This window comes from Panthera leo, chromosome D4 (genome assembly GCF_018350215.1).
Source record: "Panthera leo isolate Ple1 chromosome D4, P.leo_Ple1_pat1.1, whole genome shotgun sequence".
NCBI lineage: Eukaryota > Metazoa > Chordata > Mammalia > Carnivora > Felidae > Panthera > Panthera leo.
In genome coordinates this window covers 85,528,159-85,550,850 of record NC_056691.1, presented here as the reverse complement: position 1 = coordinate 85,550,850, position 22,692 = coordinate 85,528,159, and the positions used below count along the sequence as shown (strand labels likewise).

Here is a 22,692-nt window from a genome sequence, read left to right as displayed (position 1 = left end):
AGGCTTCAGTCTCTCCCCACTTCCAGGCCCCATATGAGAAGTGGGCCACATACCCTGAAATCACCACAGGTCCTTGGCTGGGGAGAGAAAGGCCTCCAGAACAGACCAGAGCCAGGTGTTTGTGCCCTAAAACAGGTCTCCGTGGGGTAACTGGGCAGGCCTCCCACCCCCTGCATGACAAGAATGCAAGATGAATGAACAAGGCCCATCCAGCCTGGTGTGGAGGTCCAACCCAGGTCCTAGCACAGCTTGAGAGTCTGGCCCACGGGCAGGAGCTGCTCCATCCAGGTAAGGAAGGGAGGGGTCTAGACGCCTGGGCACCTGCTGTGCTGGGCTAGGTACCAGGTGATTTCCAGAAGTCATCTGCTTTAACTGTCACGTCTGCCTCACGGAGGGGAAATAACGTGCCTGTTGCACAGAGAAAGAAACTATGGCAACTGGCAAAGATCACATTACTGAGAAGTGGCAGAGCCAGGTTTCGACTCCGTCCCTGGAAGCCTTGGCCACGTCGCACAGCCTTGTTGCCAGAGTGACTGATGTCAGACGCTCCCCACAGAACTCCACGGTCACTATTCCAAGGGGGCCGAAAACTCTGTGGTCCTCTCCACCATTCCTCACAGGGAGGGACGGAACAAGTTAAGGGAGGAAGGGGAGGCACTAAAGGGGGCTGTGAAGAGGAGAAGAAAGGGGGTGGGGAAGGGCCCTGGCTCTCAGGGACGTGCGTCCAGGTGCTGTGAGGAGCCCCTGATGGCTTCGCCCCTCAACTGTGAGATTTGGAACAGATCCTCTTGTATCTCTAGAGCCTGTGTTCTTTTTTTAAAAAAAAAAAATTTTTTAACGTTTATTCATTTTTTGATAGAGAGAGAGAGACAGAGTGTGAGTGGGGGAGGGACAGAGAGAGAGGGAGGCACAGAATCCGAAGCAGGCTCCAGGCTCTGAGCCACCGGCACAGAGCCCGACGCAGGGCTCGAACTCACGGACCGTGACATCACGACCTGAGCCGAAGTCGGACACCCAGCCGACCGAGCCACTCAGGCGCCCCTGTAGAGCCTGTGTTCTTGTCCGAAAGTGGGGATGATGACACCTGCTTCCCAAAGCTGATGATAGAGAAGAGGCAGGTATGAAGGTGACGGTGGTATGAGGACTTATTGAACTCTACTCAAATGTTGGAATGCGATAAGGGCTCTGCATGCACGACGTCCCCACTGCTACTGATGGGAAAACCTCAGACTTAGGAGAAAGTGACTTTTCAGGAGGCAGAGCTGAGATATGAGCTTGAGTCTGACCCCAGAGCCGCGTGTGTCACTGCCCTGCAGCCCGGCAGGACGGTGAGGGCTGATGTACTTGCGAATGGAAAAGGGCCTGGGCGGGGGAGGACTGCACGGGGAGCCCCCAGGGCAGCTGATCTGGAAGTGCCTGTGGAGGGGGCCTTTGGCTTCAACAAGCCCACCCTGCAGAGCCCCACCCTGGCTTCCCCATGGCCTTCCCCAGTGGAGGCTGTCAGTTTTCTCATGCCCTGTGAACTGTAGGTGGGGTTGGTTTCCTTCCTGTCCCCCTTTGCTGCTTCCAGACTTTTTACTCCTCCACCCTCTTCTGAAAACCCTGCCCCACGGAGGCCCATTCCTGCAAGTCTACCACCCATCCCTCTCTTCCTTGCTGACCTCTCCCGGCTGGCACCCTGGTCGTTCCCGCCCTTTCCTGGAGGACTTGGGCACCTGGCTCACAACGTAGTTGCACACGGCGGAGTCCGCCATCATCTTGGGGGAAGGCGACACCTGCATGGATGCCCCACCCAGCGTTCTGACTTCTCAGTTCCTCAACCTCATCTTCGACAACCATCAATCACACTTTGGATCTGGTCATGTGGAGCAGAGCCTGGCTAGTTTTCACCAAGTCATTTCCCTTTTCCTTCCAGGCCCACAGCTAGATTACATTTCCTAGCCTCCCCAGCAGAAATGATGAGCATTATGTACAAATCTGGCCCATAAAATCTACTCTTGGATGATTCTCTCTCTTCCTGCATCTGCCAGGTGGATGTGGAGTCCACTGGAGGTCTCTAAGGCCAGGGGACATGGTGGAGCCACAACGTGGAGAAATCTGGGTCCCTGAATCCTCCTGGAGGAGACCTGCCCAGGGGCTGCCCACAAAGCTCTTCGTGGATGAATGACCTGGGAGCCAGAAAGACCTGGGCGCTGCCAACCCCCAGACGCATGATCTTAGACAAGCGACTGAACGATCTTCAGCCTCAGTCTCCTTGTCTGTAACACAGAGATGGGAACATCTAGTTTTCATCATCTTTGAAGATCAAGCCTGTGGGTAAAGGGTCCTGCACATGGTGGGTGCTCAAGATATTAAAACGAAGAGCTTTGTGGGGACCACCTGGTTCCCAGAGCTTTCTCACTGATGAGGTGCCGAATCCAAATTTCAGTGATGTAAGATTTCACAATTCCAGCAACCAGGGGTACTAACCGTAGCTGCAGGAAACTTGTAAATCAGCGATTATTCGGAGAATGTTGTTCATCTGATTGGATCTTTGTTCGTTTTCCATGATGCTGCCTGAGGCAGGATATGCAGAATCAATGTAGATTAAATCCAGAAGATAGATCCCTAAAATTAAAGAAGATATATAGTAATGGTGGGCACTCGCCATGAATCAGAACAAAACAGCACAAAACAGCACCACTGTGCTAGAAGGTATAAGGGGTGGCTTATGGAAAATCGAGATATAATTCTGACTTCAATTCCAATCCCGACTGCTAATCTCTCACATAGATGGCTCAAATGTAATCAAATATCTGAGTGACAACCAAAATGAATACTGGCAAGATTTCAGCATTTCTAGTTCATACAGCCTCCAGCCACAAGGGTTTTCACCTGTAACCCAACTGGAAAATAAGATGGATGCTTGTATATTTCACCAACCGATACATTTAATAGGTTCCAAGGTGTCATAACCAGGACAACGCCCATTTGGACTAAATGAATTTTTAAAAAAAATTTTTAATGTTTTTATTTATTTTTGAGACAGAGAAAGAGCATGAGCAGGGAAGGGGCAAAGAGAGAGGGAGACACAGATCTGAAGCAGGCTCCAGGCTCTGAGCTCTCAGCACAGGGCCCGACACAGGGCTTGAACCCACAGACCGCGAGACCATGAACTGAGCCGAAGTCGGACGCTCAACCAACTGAGCCACCCGGGGGGCCCTGAATTCGGTTTTTTATTTATTCACTTAGCTTTGTGTCTATTTTTCTATGTATACACACACACACACACACACACACACACACACACACACGCTAAAATCATAAATTAACTACCACAAAAGAAGAAATCAAAAAAGCAACAACAGTCCTTGGTACAAAGAACAAAGGCTAGACAGAGAATTCTACTGAGGGAGCTTAATAAGAAAATATTATGTGATACGAAAACATTGCTATGATAGGTCAGTGGTGAGCCTTAGCACAGCCTCCTGGCATCATCCCAGCTGGAATTTGGGACAAGCCACCTGGCCAGGGATGGGAGAGGAGAACTGGCTGTACAGCATGATCCACACTCCAGGCTCTCTGGGGTTGTGCATGGACAATGTTGGCATATCCTCCCCGCAGCCCTCCATGAGCACTACCACTACGTCTACACTACCGGTGGGCTGAGCAGGAGCAGCGATGTAAAACAGAATTCAAGGCAGGAAACACTGGAGAAGGCAAAGAGGAGTGACTGACCGACGTTAATGAAAAGTGCAGTTGATTGAGAAGATCTAATGACTACAAGTTTCTACACACAAAGCAACATTGCATCAAAATATGTAAAGCAAAAAACTGCCAGAAAGGAGGTGAATTCAACAAAGCCACAATTATAGAGAGAGCTTTGGCATGTCTCTTCCAGAATATATGTGTGTGTGTGTGTGTGTGTGTGTGTGTGTGTGTGTGCATGTGCGTGTATGCACCTACAAGATATACACAGATATACAGATACATGTACATACCTGTGCATATATGAATACTGACTCACAAAGTTAACAAGGTTATATAAATGAAAATATCAGTCTTTTCAAATACCCATGGGATACTTACAGAAATTGGTTATATATTAGAATATAAAGAAATGCTCATTAAGTTCCAAAAAGTAAATTTAGGAATTAAACAATAAATATAGAAAAAATTCTAACTGATTAGAAAACACACACACACACACACACACACACACACACACACACACACACATTCTCTCTCTCTCTCTCTCTCTCTCTCTCATAAGCAACTCTTGGGTCAAAGGAAAAGCAGAAAATAGAAAACAAAAAAATCACTTGAAGATAATGTCAATAAGAGCACTGCGTATCAAAATCTGACCAAATCTGAGATCTGACCAAAGTGGTACTCAGAGGAAAATTTATAGCCTTAAAAGTTTACTATTAACTACTGAGACTTACTATAGATGTAGTTAACCAGGTATTTATTGTAAAAGTTGTGAGTATTTTGCATGGATGGACAATGTATAACGACTTATACATTCATTACCTTATTAATCCTTACAACAACCCATTTTACAGAGGAGGAAAAGGAAATGCAGAGGGGAAGCATAACTTGCTCCGGGCCACACAGCTGGTAAGTGATGGAGGTGGGGGTCGCACCCAAGCCCGCCTCCCCACAGCACAGGCTTCCTGCCACCACAGTGGACTGCTGGTGCTGGATACCATGAGTCATTCGTCTGCTTTAAAAATAGCTACGCATTGTTATGGGAAACCATTAAATCACAGAAACATATGCTAGCACTTCTAATAGGAGCCATTTCCACTTCCTTTCTTTCTAGTGGCACCATGTTCCCAAAATTTTAATAATTAGAAATAATTTCCCTTGTATGGAAGCTCCAAGCTTGGTACGTTGAAATCCACACATGTATTCTTTCTTTGGATCTTGTCTTTCCTCTCCCTTCTTAAAAATGTACTTCAGCTACCTCCCCAGGGATTCAGCAGTGGCAATCCTGAGAATCCCATTACTGCTTCAACCACAACACAAAGTACCCTCTGGTGCTGAGCATGACGCGGCGGGATAGGGGACCCGTGGCACCTTTGTTCCAGTTGCAGATTCTGGGCAGATCTGAACCCAGCCGACTGAGTGGCAGAATGAACACTTGGCCAGGAGCAGAGACACTGGGGAGCAGGAAAAGGGAGAAAACTGAGGCTTCTGGAGGCTCTGCTACAAGCTGGGAACTTATTTCCTTACTCACGTGACCCTGCCATCAACCCCTGAGGGTTGAGGAGAAAACTAAAGCTCGGAGAGATTAAGAAACCTGTCTGGGCCTCACAGCGGGTGCGTGGGATTGCAGCCCAGGTCTGTCTGGCTCCCGCCCCTGTGTTCCAACCCACTCACTGGCCCTCAGACACACATGGGGAATCGGCTCTTCTGAAATAACACCCTCAGCATGGAAGGCTTGCTTTGTGTCATCCTGCGAGGACTGCTTCTTCTCAGGTCCCTGGGTGTGCAAACAGAGGCCAGGAGAAGCTCTCCTTCGAAGGAGTGGCACCCCATTTCTACCCCCCAGCTCCCGCTTGCACCCTGGGGACACGGGGAGCTCACTACTTCATCAGAGATCATTTCACTGTGCAGACTCCAATGCTACCCCCTGTCTACCCCCCAGGACGTGGGAGTACGGGCCGATGCCGTGACACGCTGAGGACTGGGGGATGCGCGGAGCGGGGTGTCTCCCCCCAAAGGCCTGTCCCCAGCGACCAGGGCAGACCCTGAGCCCCGGCAATGCCTGGACAGAAACTCCATCTCAACAAGCCTTTTGGTTCCCAAGACAAAAGCTACTCCAAAGGCAGCAAATCTTTTACGGTTAATACTGTGCAAATCCAGAGAAATCTTTTCAGCATTGTTATTAGCCCCTAGCTGGAAATATTTAAAAGCCTAAATCATAATGAAATCATAGGCACAGCCACCTCCCACTTGTACTATGCCAGTGCTGTGCTAAGCCCCACATACAGTTAGCACTCACCACAACTGCAATATGATACTTATTTGTATCGTTCATGTATTTAATGTCTGATTCTCCCCATCAGACTTAAAACTCATCAGAGCCAGGAAGTGGGTCTCGCTCCAGAGCTCAATCCCCAGCAGCTGGAACAGAGCACACAGGGGCTGCGTGGTAAACATTAGTTGAATGAAGGAATGCATGAATGAAGGCATATTTTATGTAAGCCGCACAATCACATCATGAAATACATTATGCCCTCATTTTACAGCTGAGGGAAGAGACACCGAGAGTCAAGTGATAACAATAATAAAATAAATGTCATGAATGTATTTAAAAGTTGGCATTTATTTTTTTTAATTACTTTTTTTCATTTGAAAAGTTTCAGGTGTAAAACACAGTGACTTGACAAGTTTATACACTGTGCTGTGTTCACAAGCATGAGTTGCCATCTGTTACCACATGATGCTACTACAATACCATCAACTACAATCATGCTGTGTCTTCCGTCCCCGTGACTTACTCATTCCACAACTGGACGCCTGTATCTCCCACCCACCTTCACCCTAGAATGTACTAAAATTAATTTAATGTTTAAATAAACAATAATAATAAAACTGAGCACTTACTATGTGCCGGGTCCTAAACTAAGAGCTTATGTTGCCCATATTATGCGTTCGTGACAATAACACAGCTGTCAGGGGGGTTTTAGCTTGATTTTTACAGAAGAAACCGAAGCTAAGAGAGTTGCGTGGCCTGTCTGAGGCCACCCAGCTGGGAAATGGCCGAGGCAGCATTCACACACACGTCTGTCCATCCAGGCTGCCATACTGTCAGGCCTTCCTTTACCCCAGACAGATCTCCTGGTGCCTGGCAGACGCCGAGGCAAGAAAGGGGCATAGCGGAGGTCCCCAGGCTATGTCTCTCCCTGCCCACTTTCCCCTGTGGGGTTAACACTCTCCAAGAGGGCTCACGACTGTATCGTGGCCACCTCTCCTGGCCACACCTTCCATCTCCTCCCCACTGGCACCCTGGCACTCATCGTGGCATATCTGTCCCAGGTCTCATCGTCACTGGGCCCACCCAGGCCTGGCGGCCCTGCCAGCTGTGCCACATGACAGGCAGCAGTGGCGTTAAGTGGGACAGTGTGGGGCTTGGAGCCAGGAGACTTGGAACCCTGGCTTTGCCACTTACCAGCTGGGTGGCCTTAGGCAAGCCTTTCACCTCCCGGGACCTCAGTTTCTTGACTGTGATTGGGGTAATGAAGGTGATCCTGAGAGGCCTCCTGGCCCGGGGCCTGGACCACTGAGGTGCCCAAGAAGCTGAGTTGACCCTGAGCCTGCCTCCATGGCCGGGCCCCACTTGGAAGAACGTCGGGACGCCCATGGGAGGGATGCACCCAGCTGGGTTTGCCATAACCGTGGATGGCGCCCAGATGCCGACCACGTGGTGGCCACCCACCTCAGACGGGCCAGTGCTGGGAGATTCCGTCTGGATTGGGACGGCACAGCTGGGATGTCTCAGCTCCCGTCCTATTTATTACAGAGTTCCTGCAGCAGATGATGCTGTGTTAATGGCCTTGTTAAGATGGACAGTAATTGGGCCAGCCACCGGCCCTGGCTGCCACAGGGTTGAGCAACGCCGGAGCCCAGGGCTAGACTGGGAGGTGCAGACGCGTTGCGGGAAACATCTGTAATAGTAACAGCCATGGTCTGCGACAGGAGAGGGTGGCCTTACCTGTACCACCTTGCTCTCACAGCAACCAGCACAGAACGTACTCTCACTCTCCCATTTTACACATTAGGAAATGGAAGCTCAGAGAGGTGAAGTGGCTTGTTTAAGATCACACAGCTCGCAAGTGAGGGGATCAGGATTTGAATTCAGTCTTGCCTAACTCAAAAAATTTGGAACAGAGAGCCATGCCGAGGGCTGGGGGCTGGGAGTCCCTGGCTGGCACAGGGGTGAGAGGGTCCCAGCCACCCGCGCTGTGGCCTGTCCCACTCCCAGAGGATGCTTCTGGCAGCTGCCATCTGCCCCATGGCTTGCCCACTTGCAGACTGGACCTCCTCGGAGATGGACAGCCACCCAGAACATCCTTCTGTTCTCCCTCCTTCCACGCCCCACACAGGGCCTGGTGACGCTCTGCGGCTGCGGATATGAGTGCCAACCAGACTGTCACAGTGGGGCAGAGAGCCCCAGGGCCAGTGGTGAGCAGCCCTCTGCTGGCTCTGCTGTGGACGCCCTCCACAGCTGGGCTGGTCCCAAGCCTGGGGGCGTGTGGCCAAACCTTCCTGCCCGTGAATGCAGGCCCCCCACCAGGGGTGTCCACAGGACGCCCCGGCCCTGAGCAGGGAGTGCCAGGCTGACAAAGGAAGTGCTCTCCTGAACAGACACTTTCTCTTAAGCTGAGAGACACCCATGGTCCGTGGCGCAGAGCCCACTAGAAGCCGGGCGCCCTCAGCCTCCCAGGGCCAGAACCCGCGGCTGGCACCAGGGCTCTGCCGCAGCCCAGAAACTCACTGCTCTCTTGTTTCTCCCATCGCCACCCGCCTCACTGCCATCCCGAGGCGGGTTTTGGTTTTTCTCACACAGCTATCTATTTAATAAGGAAAATTCTGCTATGTTGAGGGGAAAAAAGAAAAAACCTCCACAGCATAAAAATATGCCACATTTCCATCGTACACTTTGCATTTTCTCTCTCCTTCTCCTTTAAGGTTTGAGATGAAAGACTTTTTTCCATGTTCTCCTGCTCTGCCTTGAAAAGATCACTTTCCAACTTCAGACATGAGGAACACTGGCACCCAGAACTATACTTGTGTGGTTTGATCACATACGCTGTCTTGATAAATTCCGAATGAAGTTACAAAGCAGCCCCTCATTAGGGTTTCTTTCTTTCTTTCTTTTTTTTTTTTTAAGAGAGCACAAAGCAATTCCGTCTGCTGCAGAGGAGATGTCAGCAGGCAGATCACGCTCCCCATCAGATGCAGAAAACTACGGGTATTAATTAGTGCCCACTCATTAGTATCAATCATGCAAAACACGGACTTCAGAACAAATCCTCACTTAAAGAAGTTTCCTTATATGAAACGTGTTGGAAGCTCACCAACGTCGAGACAAATATTTCCTAGGTCTGCAGGAAGGGGGCGGGCCTGGGGAAGTCACACGTCAGGTGGTCAGAGACCATGTTTCTTGGATGAGCACATGGCCTTGTTTATTTCTTGGTGTTGAGGCTAATGCATCACAAAGGCACGTGGGCAGTCTTGCAGCCCGCACAGAATCCTGGGGTCCTAGGGCAGCCAAATGTCCTCCCAGCTCCCTGAGGTGAAATGAGGAGAAAATCACAGATCCTCTCATGCCACAGGGATTACCTAGTAATCTACAGATGTAGTGGGATAACCTACTGTTTGCTCGTGTTCTCTAGGGAGCCATGGGACCGTATCGCACGTGCCAGTATTCTGATCAGCAGTAAGAAAGGGCGTGAGGAGAAGGTATTAATCTGGTTAGTATTATTTGGCTTGTTTTGTGCTGGACACGGTACAAACTAAACTACGTGTATTATCTCATCAAATCCTTCAAAAATTCTATTGGCGGCAGCAAAGAAACTGGCACCTGTGTCTGCCTAATATCCACTCCCAGTGCTTTTGGAAAAGGCCCTGAATTTTCCTCTGGGGGAAACTATACCTCCCATACTCATAATCCATGTGGTTTTGCTAACCCTGGAACGATCCCATTCCCTCCCTGCCCCACGGGTAAAATTGTAAAAATGAACCATTTGGGTACGAAAAAATACTCCAAGTAATTCAGAGATGAAGGAAGAAATTAAAATTAAAATCACAAACTACCTACATAGAGGGTGTAGCCAAAGCTACCAAATTCTACTCAGAGAAAAATCTATAGCCACAAATGTGTACACTGATAATTAAGAGAGGTAAAAAAGAAATGAACTTAGTGTTTATTACAGAGGACTAGAAAAAGAACAAAACAAAGCAAAAGAAAGTGAGAGAAAGTAATAAAAATACAAAAGCAGAAATAACAAGTTAGAAAAAAGTAAGGCCTCTAGGGTAATAAATAAAACTCAAAGTTGGTTCTTTGAAAAAGTCAAAGTAGACAATTCTTGGTATGTATGATGAAAGGGAAAAAAAAAAGAAAGAAAACGCAGATGTATAATGTTAGGGATGAGAGAGAAAAAGTATGATTCCAAATATGGAGGGGATGTTAAAATAGCAGTATGTGTCATTTTTATGCCAACGTATTTGAAAATCTGGATGAAATGGGTGCTTACTAGGAAAATCTGCCTTCCCAAAATTGTTTTGAGAAGAGGCAAACACCTTCAATTGTCAGTGCAGAAAAACTATTAGTAATATTGAGAAAATACTAGAATTACAAAGCACAATATCCAAATGGCTTTATGGAACCCATCTATAAAACATTAAAAGAGGGGCACCTGAGTTCGGCTCAGGTTATGATCTCATGATTCATGAGTTCGAGCCCTGTGTCAGGCTTTGTGCTAACAGCTCAGACCCTGGAGCCTGTTTCGGATTCTGTGTCTCCCTTTCTTTCTGCCCCTCCCCTGCTCATGCTGACTCTCTCTCTCTCTCTCTCTCTCTCTCTCTCTCTCTAATAAATAAACATTTAACAAAATTGAAAAAAAATGAAAAGATTGATCTTATTTAAACTGTTGCAGAAAACAGAAGAAGTCAGAACTATTTGTAGTTCTTTTCATGACTCTAGCATAATGATTACGCCAAGACCTGAGAGAAATGGCATAAAAAAGAGACAAATCTCATTAATCAATAAAGATCCACAGATTGTAAATAAAACATTAGCAAATAAAATTCACCAGGATTTTAAAATAATATTAGCAAATCAAATTAGCAGTATATTAAGGAATAATACAGGAAATAGGCTTATTATAAGAGTGCAATGGTATTTCGTATCTTGGCAGATACTAAAAAGTCACTGATAGCTTTCATATCCATCCCTGGTGAAGTGCTGAGCTAGGAGCAGACTTCCTTAATGTGATAAAGAATGCATGTTAGAAAAATTAAAACAATGTTCTTGATGCGAATGAGTTAAGAATACCTACCATCCTGCTGTCGTTTAAATACTATCCCGGAGACACAATCCAACGACATAACACAAGACAAAGGAATGTGTCAGGGGCGCCTGGGTGGCTCAGTCGGTTCAGCGTCCGACTTCGGCTCAGGTCATGATCTTACGGTTTCTGGGTTCGAGCCCCACATCAGGCTCTGTGCCGATGGCTCGGAGCCTGCAGCCTGCTTCAGATTCTGTGTCTCCCTCTCTCTCTCTGCCCCTCCCCGGCTCATGCTCTGTCTCTGTCTCTCAAAAATAAATAAATGTTAGAAAAAAAAATTTTTTTAAAGAAATGTGTTATAAATATTAAAGAAACCTATAATATTGCCATTATTTGAAGGTGATATATAATTAGTTATCATATTAGTTATATAATTTGATAATCTAGGACACTAAACTAAAAACTCTTGGTGGTAAATAACAGAATTAAGTTCAAAGAAAATATACATAAGTCAATAGCATTCTTATATACTGGAAATCATCAGTCAGAATATGGAAAAAAAGAAAAAAAAAGAATGGCCATGTGCAGTAAAAACAGAACTATAAAACCCTGGGTGTAAACTTAAAAAGAAAGGTGTAAGATCTATATGAATAAAACATTTGATAGAAAAATTACATAGCACTTATTAAAATTAAATGTTCACATATCCTGGGCTTATTAATCTTTCTTTGAAAATCTACTTCACTGCAATAAAAGCACAATTCACACAAATATGAACTTGTCTCTCCAACTCTATTTTATTTGTCACAATGAGAATGTAACGCTTCGGTAATGAAGGTTAAAACTAACGAACTACATCTTAAGGATATGGAAGAAGACGCAAATAATGAAGACAGCTCTAATATGCTTCAATGGGAGGACTCAACATTGTGAGAATGTCATTTATTGCCTAATTAATACATTAACTTCTTCACATGATCCCAAAACTGATTCCAAAGTTCAGCTGGAAGAGGTGAGTACATGAAACTAGAACATTTTTGAAGAGAAGAATGAGTCTACGGCCATACCACCCTGAACGCGCCCGATCTCGTCTGATCTCGGAAGCTAAGCAGGGTCGGGCCTGGTTAGTACTCAGATGGGAGAAAAGAAGAATGAGAAGAGAGGCTTGTTATCAAACGTGCTATGAATCCACACTCATCATGCAGTAGAGCCCTCCTCCAGAATGAGACAAACCAAAGGTGGAGAGTAGGAAGCAACAGATGGACACAGACACAGAAATCGAGTGAAGGACACAGGTACATTTTTAGTCAATGGCGTCTGTCAATAAATGGCCTGGGGACAAATGATTATCCGTTTAGGAGAATATGCTGCTAGACATCTACTTCATTCCTTACAACAGAATAAATTCCAGTTGATTTAGGGATTGAAATCTAAATGGGAAGAAGAATAAACTAGAATAAACTGGAAGAGAATCTTTTTATAATCTTGGGGTATACAAAGACTTAAGTGTGACACAAAACTCAAGCCATGACAGGAAAGGATGACCCACTGGATTCCATCTGAACAGAAATACTTATGCATCATCAGAGAAAGTACCCAGAAGTGCTCAAAGGGGAAAGACAAACGTTCAAGTGGGAAAAATGTCTGCAGTGTATTAGACAATCACTAGTTCTGACATATAAAGACCTCCTATTATAAAGGGAAATAACATTATAATAATTTACTATATATTTTTTTTAAACGTTCACTTATTATTAAGAGACAGAGAGAGAGCATGAGCAGGGGAGGGGCAGAGACACACACACACACACACACACACACACACACACACACACACAGAATCTGAAGCAGGCTCCAGGCTCCGAGCTGTCAGCACAGAGCCCGACGCGGGGCTCGAACTCACAAACTGTGAGATCATGACCTGAGCCGAAGTTGGGTGCTCAACCAACTGAGCCACCCAGGCGCCCCAAGGGAAATAACATTATAGAAGATGGTCAGTAAAGGCACCAAAGATGTCCAAGCCTCATTACTAATCAAGGAAGCGCAAATTAAAACAAGATTTCCTTTTTCTGGCTATTTATACCGGCAAAGGTCGAAAAGGTTGATAATACTTGGTGTTGACAAGAGTGTATGGAAACAGTCACTTATAAAAGGCTGACAATAGTATAAGGTGACAGAAACTTTTAGAAGGAGGGTTTGGCAGTATCCATCAAAAACCTCAAAGATGTGTTTTCCAGGATCCAGCAATTCTGCTTCTAGAAACCTATTCTACAGCAATATTCTTACAAATGAGTAAAATAAACAGAGATTATTCATTACGCCATTGTTGTCATTTATCATTGTGAAAAACCGCATGGTTCAGAGAAATGATTTTTTATACAAGCAGTGGAATATGACACTGCTAATTAGAAGGATAAAACATATGTGTTTCCAAGAACTGAGATGGAAAGATACCCACAATGTGTTTTTAAGTGAAAACAATCAGGTATGATTTTGTATACCTGTATTGATTCACATACGCAGGTGCATACACACAAAGAGGGGAAAGGATGGAGGGAGAGAGGATTATTGCCCAATCTGTTAAAGGTGGCAATCTTTAGGGATGGAATTTTAGGGTTATTTCCTACTTTATAGAATTTTATATTTTTGAAGACTTCAGCTATGAATACGCACTACTTTTAGAAATATAAAAGAGCAAGGTCAGGGGACGCCTGGGTGGATCAGTTGGTTGAGCATCTGACTCTTGATTTCAGCTCAGATCATGGTCTTTTGTTCGTGAGTTTGAGCCCTGCATCTGGCTCTACTGACAGTGTGGAGCCTGCTTGGGATTCTCTTTCTCTCCCTCTTTCTCCCCTCCCCTGCTCATGTTCTTTCTCTCTAAATAAATAAATAAACTTAAAATAAAAAGAAATATAAAAGAGAGCAAGGTCTATCTTCCTTCTTTCTTTTCAACTATTAGAGAAACAAACACTTTCGGGGCAGGGAGGATGGAGATAGCATTTTACACAAGATTTCCCCAGCATTCTTAGCTCCTGGCAAAGACTTGGTCTTTAGGTTTTGATTTAAAGGCCACCAACCTTTACAGACTGCCTCTGATCTTGTCTCCAGGCCACCATTAACACTTCCTCACCTCCTGACTCCTCTCTCTGCTTTTGGTCTCCACCTCTGATCCATTCTGCATCCAGTGATCTTTCTAAAACCTAATCAGACCATGCCTTTCCCCAACTTAAAATTCACCCAATGACTTTCCATCCCCACTGGGCAAGTGTTTGTGGTTTTGTGGGTTCTGCGCCCTGCCTGCACCTCCGGTCTCTTCTCCTGCTCTCTCCTCATGTGATGCTCCAGCCGAGTGGGCTTCCTGTGGTTCCCTGGATCGGCAGAGGCATGTCGTCCCCTGGCCCACTCAGCCTTCTCCTCCGGCTGTTAGCTGACTCCTTGAAGCGCACTGTCCTCCCCTCGATTACAGTATATATCACACATTCTGTGACAAGGACCTTGTCTTATCCAGCTCTGCAATCTCAAGGGGCCAGAGTGGGTGGCTAGCCCAGCACAGAGTGGGTGGCTCAGAAGATGTTTGCGGACGACCGGACGGGATGTTGGTCTTTACCTGTACATACCTGACTCTCTGGTCTGGCACTGAAAGTCCATTGCTCAGTGGAAGGGCGTGGCCTCGGCTGCAGGGCACCCCACTCCACGGCCACCCGTTAGGGTCAACCCTGTGTTCTGGCACCTCCAAGCTCAACACCCACATTTCTCTGAGTGCTACAATGGGCTTCCAGAGTAGTTGACGTCACCAAAAGGAAACGTAAGATGATTCCCCCAGTGAAAGCCTCAGAAACCTGCCTCATATTGGGTAGAATCGAGGCTACCCACGTGCCAAGGAAAACACTCTCGAGCTTGTCTTTCCAACGCTGGCTCAGAGATTTGCTACTGTGCACAGAAAGGCTTCCTGGACGTCCGAGGCCACCAGGATCTCAGCCAGAGAGTGAGCTCACACAGACGGCTGCTTCATCCACCAAAGTATTTTCCACTTCCTCTAATGTGCTCACGTATCTGTGACCACACTTCACCTAGTCTTTAAGTGTAACAGAAAATAACTAGGCAAAGGTAAAACTGTCAGATTTATTCATTACTCAATGGAAACTGTGTAACAAAACACGACATTCTAAACCTCAATCACCAATCTCTGCATTCTCTGGAAAACAAGCAACAGATTTTTCAGAGGGTTAGCTAGATCCAAACCAATTTTCACTTTCATAAAGCAAATTCTTTTCTGATTTTGCTTAAATGAAATACTGAAAGACTCCCTGGGCCCCTCTGGAAGAAAAAAGGTATCTGACTACTCATTTATGTGTGGTTTTCAAGCTCAGGTGTTTTCATCACTTTTTTGCTAGAGATAAGACCATGTGAGTCCCCATACGACTGTGCTAGAAAACCCACTTTCAGGGAGCAAGGGCTTCTCCTGCTCCACAGTGGGGGCCTTCTCCCTGGTCACGCTGCATAACTGAGGTGCCCGGCCCAGCCAGATCCCACCATCCTGGCACCAGCCCGGCCTTTTCCAGCCCTACTCAGGGGTCTGGGTCTGCAGGTTGGGTCGCACCAAGCCGAAGTCAACGCCACCGGGGCAAGAGAAAATTGGCCCCACCAGCAGGGGGCACTAGAAGTGCTCAGGCCAGTGCTGGCCCTGGCCTGAGATTGTGTGTTTCGGGTGAGAAGGGAGGGGAGACACTGGGGTCCTGCTCCAGACTGGCCCACCCACACTCACTCTCCTTGTGCTGTCTCTCCCCTGCCCACCAGACCCCATTCCCTTAGGAAATGGCTCAAGAAACCTGGTCCCCTTAACTCTGGGCTCCTGGTCATCTTCTTGAGACCCTGACTTCTGCTCTGGTTGGTTCTCCCCACCTCACTCAGTCCTGGCCTCCCCTCTTCTTCACAGCTCACTGCTGTTCCCGCAGGCTTTTGGCCAATGCTACTCTATTAGGCCACTCCTGGCTATGCCATCAGAGGATGCTTTGCAGGGAAGAGAGAGGCCCAGGGAAAGGGAGGCATGTCTGCTGACCAATCAGAAGCAGTGGGGGGCAGGAAGGTGGTAGGTCACTATGGGGAGAGGAAGCTCCAACAGCACAGGGTGGTATGCTTAGGGGCCAGCCCACTCAGTGATGTCCACCTCCTCGTGAAAGGGCATTAGTGCTCCAAATATTTGCTGAGTGGCTCCCCCATTCTAGACACAGGGGTATAGAAGAGAACCAGACAGGCGTGGTCCCTGACCCCATGAAGTATACAGGCCAGCAGAGGCATTCAACAGAGGCATTAATTACACAGATAATTAAGGATGTGGAACTGCTTAAAAAATAATACTTAGTATAGATTTACTTTGGGGAATTATCCTCAGATGCCAATGAGAAGTCCCAGAGGAAATCGTGGTATAAGTAAGACAGAAATGGGTTGATCATGTCTTTAATACTCACGGAATTCGCTCTAACTTCCCCAGCCTCGGCCACTCTCCTCAACTCCAGAGATGTTAAGTAACCTGTCCTAGGTCACTGAGCACATAGATGGCAGAGGTGGGATCTGAGCCCAGGTCACTGGGCTCTAGTGCCCACACCCTTCCTGATATGTTGTATGTATGGCATACTTAGAGCTCAATGCATACACCAGACAAGTGATATTAAAACTTGAGACACTGGTGTTCAAATCCTGATGTTGCCACTGATTTGTCCATTGTGATCCTGGGTGAGTTCCTCAACTGCTTTCTTCCCCTGGGAAATGGAGACAGTACCTATAACCTTCTCACAGAGCTGTGGTGAACTCTAAAGGAATTAATGCACATGAAACGGGGCCAGCACAGCAGCTGAAGTTACTTGCAAAAAATCCCAACAACTGGAAGAGTGGATGGGGGAAAACAAACCTGTTTCTGGAAACTTCTAGAAGAAACTAGACAGCCTCTCCCAGAGACTCCCCTGCTTAACACCAACATTTTTGTGAATAGAGAAAAAGATGGGGGTGCCTGGGCTGGCTCAGTCGGTGGAACGTGAGACTCTTGATCTCGGGGTTGTGAGTTTGAACCTCACGTGGGGTGTAGAGATTACTTAAAAATAAAGCCTTCGGAAAAAAAAAAAAATGAAAACCACCTCACCACAACTGATAGACAGCCTTATTGCTAGGACCCAGGAAGATGCTAAATATACTCTAGGAAGATGAAGAGGATAGAAATTGAGCAATGTAGACCATGTCAACTTGTACCTCTCAGGACCTACCCCCAGACTCACAGACCCAGGGATCTAAAAACTAGAGAACTCAGGTCAATGACTAAGACGCTGCCCAGGAGGAGCTGATCTGGGGGCTCTGGAATGCGCCGGCGGCCTCCTTCCCCTCCATGTACTCACCTCCATTTACAGATCGCTGGAGTGTGTTCAGAAGGAACCCCAAATGCCCTGAAGATGGACCGATTTCACCTTATTCAAGGATACAGAGGAAAGAAAATCCACCAAGGGAGCACATGGAAAAACACTGCCAAACTCTGGAGCCTGAGCTGCATGAAGGGGCTGAGCCATGAGAACACGTGTCCTCAAATGGTCCTTTCCAGTAGCCAAAAGAAATTTCAAGACATTTTTTCTTCTCAATATGGTACAAGAAGACAAAGCTTTGGAGACAGGAGAGAACTGTCAGAGGCGAACCTGCACAAAATGAGTTAGAGACGCCTGAGATAAGAAAAGAAGAAAAGGAAACTAAAAGACACAATAGAATAATAAAAAAAAAAAAATTTAACATCAGAAGCAGCGAGGAGCAAAATGGACCCTCGGGAAACTTGCATCACTGATGTGGAGGCCACTTTGGCAAGATCAGATGCCAAAGGAAAGGACAGAGGAAGAAAGACTGTAAGGGGATGTGGGGGCCTGAGAACAGAAAGCTGACCCAGGACAGGGGTCTTCCCAAGGAGAGTGTGCCAGGGCCCAGGAAAGAGAGCCAACCCACACACATCCAGGATGAATGTTTGGATTAAAAAAAAAAAAATCTTGGGGCACCTGGGTGGCTCAACCAGTTAAGCATCTGACTCTTGATTTTGGCTCAGGTCATGATCTCACGGCTTGTGAGTTCGAGCCCTGCATTGGGCTCCACACTGGCAGTGCAGAGCCTACTTGGGATTCTCTCTCTCTTCCTCTCTGCCCTTCCCTCACTTGCACACACACTCTCTCTCAAAATAAATAAACTTGAAAAAAAAAAAATCTTGTAACGATCCAGGCAAAAAGCACAGGAAAAGCAGCAACAACAGCAAACCCAGAAAAGTGGCCCCAGCCCTCTGTGTGAGTTGTCGGAGCCCCTTTTGCCCTGCGCGGGGAGGAACCCGACGCTCCCCCAAATGCCTCCAGTGACGTAAGCTACCTGCTTCCCTGTGGGAGGGGAGCTCTCCGAGGAGAAGGGCTGTTTCTTCATGAAATGTTAGTGGACATCTGGTGATTTGCCGATTGTTTTGATTTTTTAAGATGAAAAATATTTCCCCCTGGTAATTATGGTGCTTAAGTATAAAGACCCAAAGAAATGACGTATGATTTTGGATGGTGTAAAAATTGGTCCATGCACATTTTTTCCACAAGTTTATGGGCACGTTTCACCATCACAGACTGAGGGCAGCAGCGGATTCAGCTTTTGGATGCCCTGCGAACAGATCACACGTGTTCTTGCCACACTTCCTCATCAGCAGCATGAGAAGCCCAGAAACCTCTCCTGCAGATGCCCCGCCCCCTCCAATGGGTGTATCAGATGTGGATGAAGCAGGGGCACCCCGAGGATGAACACCTTCCTGCGGGCCCAGTGGAGAAGCCTCAATAATCGACTGTACAGACAGGGGCATTTCTGTCAAGTTCAGTGTGGGGTGCGGGGAAGGGCATCTCTTGTCGACTCCCTGAGCACTGAACACCGAGCACCCAGAAAGCAGGAGCCTGCACTTGGCCGCGGGCAGTGGGCTGCCCCAAGTAGAACTGACAATGGTATGGGTGGGTTGGGAGGGGGAGGTAACCCCCAGGGACACAGATAGAAGGTCTCTCTGGAAACTGAAAAACCTCATCTCAGCTAAAGAGGAAGGGCATCACCTCAGGGCACTGGTGAAGGAAAATACTTTGCAAATGTCCCATTTCCTGCGTTGCAGTGGGCACTGCTCTGGGTGAAGGCCTCCTCTTCTCCTTTGGTTAGAGCTTCCTGATGGTGATCTGGCCTGGGTCTTGCTCTCAGCAAGATCCTCTGGTGACCCAGAGTCCATACACAGGGACCCCGGAGGAGGGGCTCAGACAGGTCCCCGGACAAGACAGTCATCTCGGAGCCAGGGGTGGGCGAGTGGGAGCCCAGGGCTAGCGGATGCCCGGCACGACGACCACGGTCATTGAGTTCCTACTGTGTGCCAGGCTCTGGGCTGACAGCTACATCTGCACAGTCTCTTGGAATCCTCAATTTACAGAAGGGGCAACGAGGCTCAGAGAGGCTAAGCTGTTTGTCCAAGGCCAAACAGTGAGTGTGCGGCAGAGCCGAGATTGCACCCCAGGTCACTTTGGGAATCTGGGCTCTGACCAGCAGTGTGGCCTTGCCTTGCCCTTCCTCGTCCTGGCCCCGCAGGACAGCATGGGAATACATGGAGCCTGCAGAGCTCGGGTGGGGAACGCAGCCACTTATGGGCGGAGCCTGAGCCAAGCCTTATGCTCTGGACGTCAGACACCCCCCCCACCCCCCCCCCACCCCCCCCCCCCCCCCCCGTCAGCTCGCTTGCCAACAGGGCTCCAAGGGAAGTACCACCCCCATCATCCAGATGGGGAGATGGAGACTCGGAAAGAAAGGATGACTTTCCAAAGGTCTCTTGGCCAGCGGCTGGAGAAGCCAAGATTTGAACCCAGGTCTGGCTGGCCCCAATCCGTGCTCCATTCAACACAAGGACTGTAGGGACTGCCTTTCAGTCTCTCGGTTTTGTTTCACGCCAGGAACTGAGTCCTGTGGTCCTTGCCTGGAAGTCTGAGTCATAGACCCTGACCTCAGACGGGACAGATGTCCTTCTGGGGAGTGGAAACATCTCTGGGCCAGAACAGGACATAGTTCCAAGTGGATTACCAAGAGCTCAGGGAGGAAATCTGATTTACGGCCCACCACACCTCACTCCAACTGGCCCATGGGCCCCGGCTCAGCCATGGTGCTGGGCTGAGGCCTCCAAAGCCAACACTTCTTCGGTTGGAGGTGCCCACTCCGGGGTCGGCACCTCCCCTGCCACGGGGCTCAGGACACACAGTGCCTGAGATTTCTCAGCTTTGACGCTGGCGGACAGGCTGGGCTTGGGCGCCGGACAGCAGCTGCTCTGGGGATTAAGCGGTCCTCTGGAGGCCAGCCTGGGAAGCCAGTCCCATTGGTGCCATTTAGGTGGGAGCTCTGGAGCCGGGCAGTCTCAGGGGAGGGCCAACTCTGCCACCGACTTGCTCCCAGCGGCCTCAGAATGTCCCTCGGCAATCTGATCCTGTTTCAGCCTCTGTGGCAGGGCGCAGGCAATGGTGTGCCCCCCACTACGCAGAGGTGAGCTGGCAGGAGCGGAGGTGAGCACAGCTCTCTGCATAACGTCACTGCTCAGTAAAGGTTAGGGTGATGGCAATGACACTAGTAGAGAAAACGGTCTCTGGAAGGCCCAATCCTCTGAGAAACAAGGATCCAGGTGGCACCTCCCACTCCACCCCACCGTCCCCTCCCTCTTCCAGCTCCCCACATCCCATTACACCCATAGCAAGGGCTGAACGTGGAAAGGAATACCTTGAGAGCAACTCATTCCCTGCTCCTGTCTGCTCTCTGGCCTCTCCCACAGCCAGAGCCAAGGGGCACTCCTGTTTGGAGATGGGGAATCCCAGCAGCCAGGCGAAGCCTCTCGACTTTCCGAGTAGCACACTGGGTTCGGAGACCCAAGCGTGAACGCCCACTCCAGCGGGTGACCCTGGGGAACCAACCTCGCCCCTCCAGGCCTCATCTCCTCATTTGTTCCCACCTCATATGTCCATTCAGAGCAGTAAATGAGGTACTATAAGCAAGCCGACACAATGCCTGGAAGACAGTAGGTTCGTTCGTTCGTTCGTTCGTTCATTCATTCATTCATTCATTCGATCAGTCGTGCACATAGCTGTTCATCTGCCAAATGGCTGCTGAGCACTGCCTCTGCCAACTCTGTGCTGAGCTCTGAGGGTGCAGCCATGAGAAAAACCAGACGTGCTCCCTGCCTGCCCTCATGGGCCTAACGATCAAGCACTGAACAGATGCCAGTCCTTCCAGGTTCTCCCTCTCTATTCCTTTACTATTTGGGTGGACACAGAGAGCCCCAGGTGCACAGCTGGGAGGCCTGCCGCACTCAGAAGGCAGCAGCCTCAGAAAGCTGCTTATCTTTGGGGGCGACCAGAACTTCTCATGCTCCAAACCTGTGAGCACTGGACCGCCCCTCCCGAATGTGCTTTCTTTCTATGACATGTGTGTTCCAAAACATCGAATTTTATATTATATACACTGTCCTCAGTTGTCTGAAGGGACTCAGGGCTTTGCAGCTACTGGCGAGTAATTGAGGGCAGTGGCAGGTTGTGAGCTTTGCTGTCAGCAATTCCATGGGACTTGGGCAAATTATTTAATTTACCCGAGCCTCAATTTCCATTTTTGTAAGATGAGCGCTATTCCAACCTTGCAAGGCTGTTCTGAGAATCAGAGCTATTGTGTGAAAGCCTTTAATACATTACCTAGAGCAATAATAATGATAATGAAAACACTCATGACAAGAGCTAACATCTACTAGCATTTACCGGGTACCAAGCATTGGGCTTCAGGCATTAACTTATTCCCCATTCAACAAATACATATGGAGACGGTAGATGCTAGAGACCACGAGGAACACGACCAATACAGCCTCTGCTTTCGAGGAGCTTGCTGCCCAGAGGAGGTCTCGGACAGCGAACAAGTAGCTGCACAAACAATTATGTAATTAAAATTATCATGATAAGAACCACACTGGGAAATACAGTCCTCCATTTGAGTAAATGCCTTTACGTATATATTCTAGATGAGGAAATTAAGGGACAGAGAGGTGAGGCAACTTGCCTAAGTTTGCACATGTGGTAAGAGGCAGAGCTGGGCCCCAAATCTCATCGCATGGGGCTTATTTTGCCTCTAATAGCACTGGCACTTCCAAATCGTGTGCTGAGGGCCCCATGGCCTCAGGGCTCCTCCTCTGGTCTAAGAGCCACTCTCAGAGCGAAGGTGGGAGCAGCAGAGAGCAAAACAGCTTACTGACCCTCCCTGCACCACTGATCACCAGCAGCCCAGCTAGCCTGGCTCTGCCGTTGACTGCTTCTGTGGCCTTGGGTACCCCGGCTGTAAAATGGAGAGAATAAGGGGCGCCTGGGTGGCTCAATCGGATAAGCATCCGACTTCGGCTCAGGTCATGATCTTGAGGTTCGTGAGTTCGAGCCCCGCATCGGCTGACAGCTCAGAGCCTGGAGCCTGCTTCGGATTCTGTGTCTCCCTCTCTCTCTGCCCCTTCCCCGCTCACACTCTGTCTCTCTCAAAAATCAACATTAAAAAAAATTTTTTTTAGATGGAGAGAATAAGAGTAACTCCTGCCAGGCTGCCTTGAGATCCGGCAGGCAAAGTGGCTGTCTGAATGTGGACACTGAAGGTCACGCTGGTCTGCCTT

The 22,692-nt window shown here is 48.3% G+C and overlaps 1 protein-coding gene across 9 annotated transcripts in view; it reads right to left on the bottom strand.

Moving 5' to 3' along the window:
* The window catches only part of RALGPS1 (Ral GEF with PH domain and SH3 binding motif 1), a 269,628-nt gene that overhangs the window by 47,726 nt on the left and 199,210 nt on the right, over window positions 1–22,692 (bottom strand). For all 9 annotated transcript variants that reach the window (XM_042914070.1, XM_042914073.1, XM_042914074.1 and 6 more), the window contains one exon: window positions 2,470–2,607. In XM_042914070.1, the coding sequence (XP_042770004.1) occupies window positions 2,470–2,607 (138 nt within the window). The remainder of the gene's footprint in view (window positions 1–2,469; window positions 2,608–22,692) is intronic.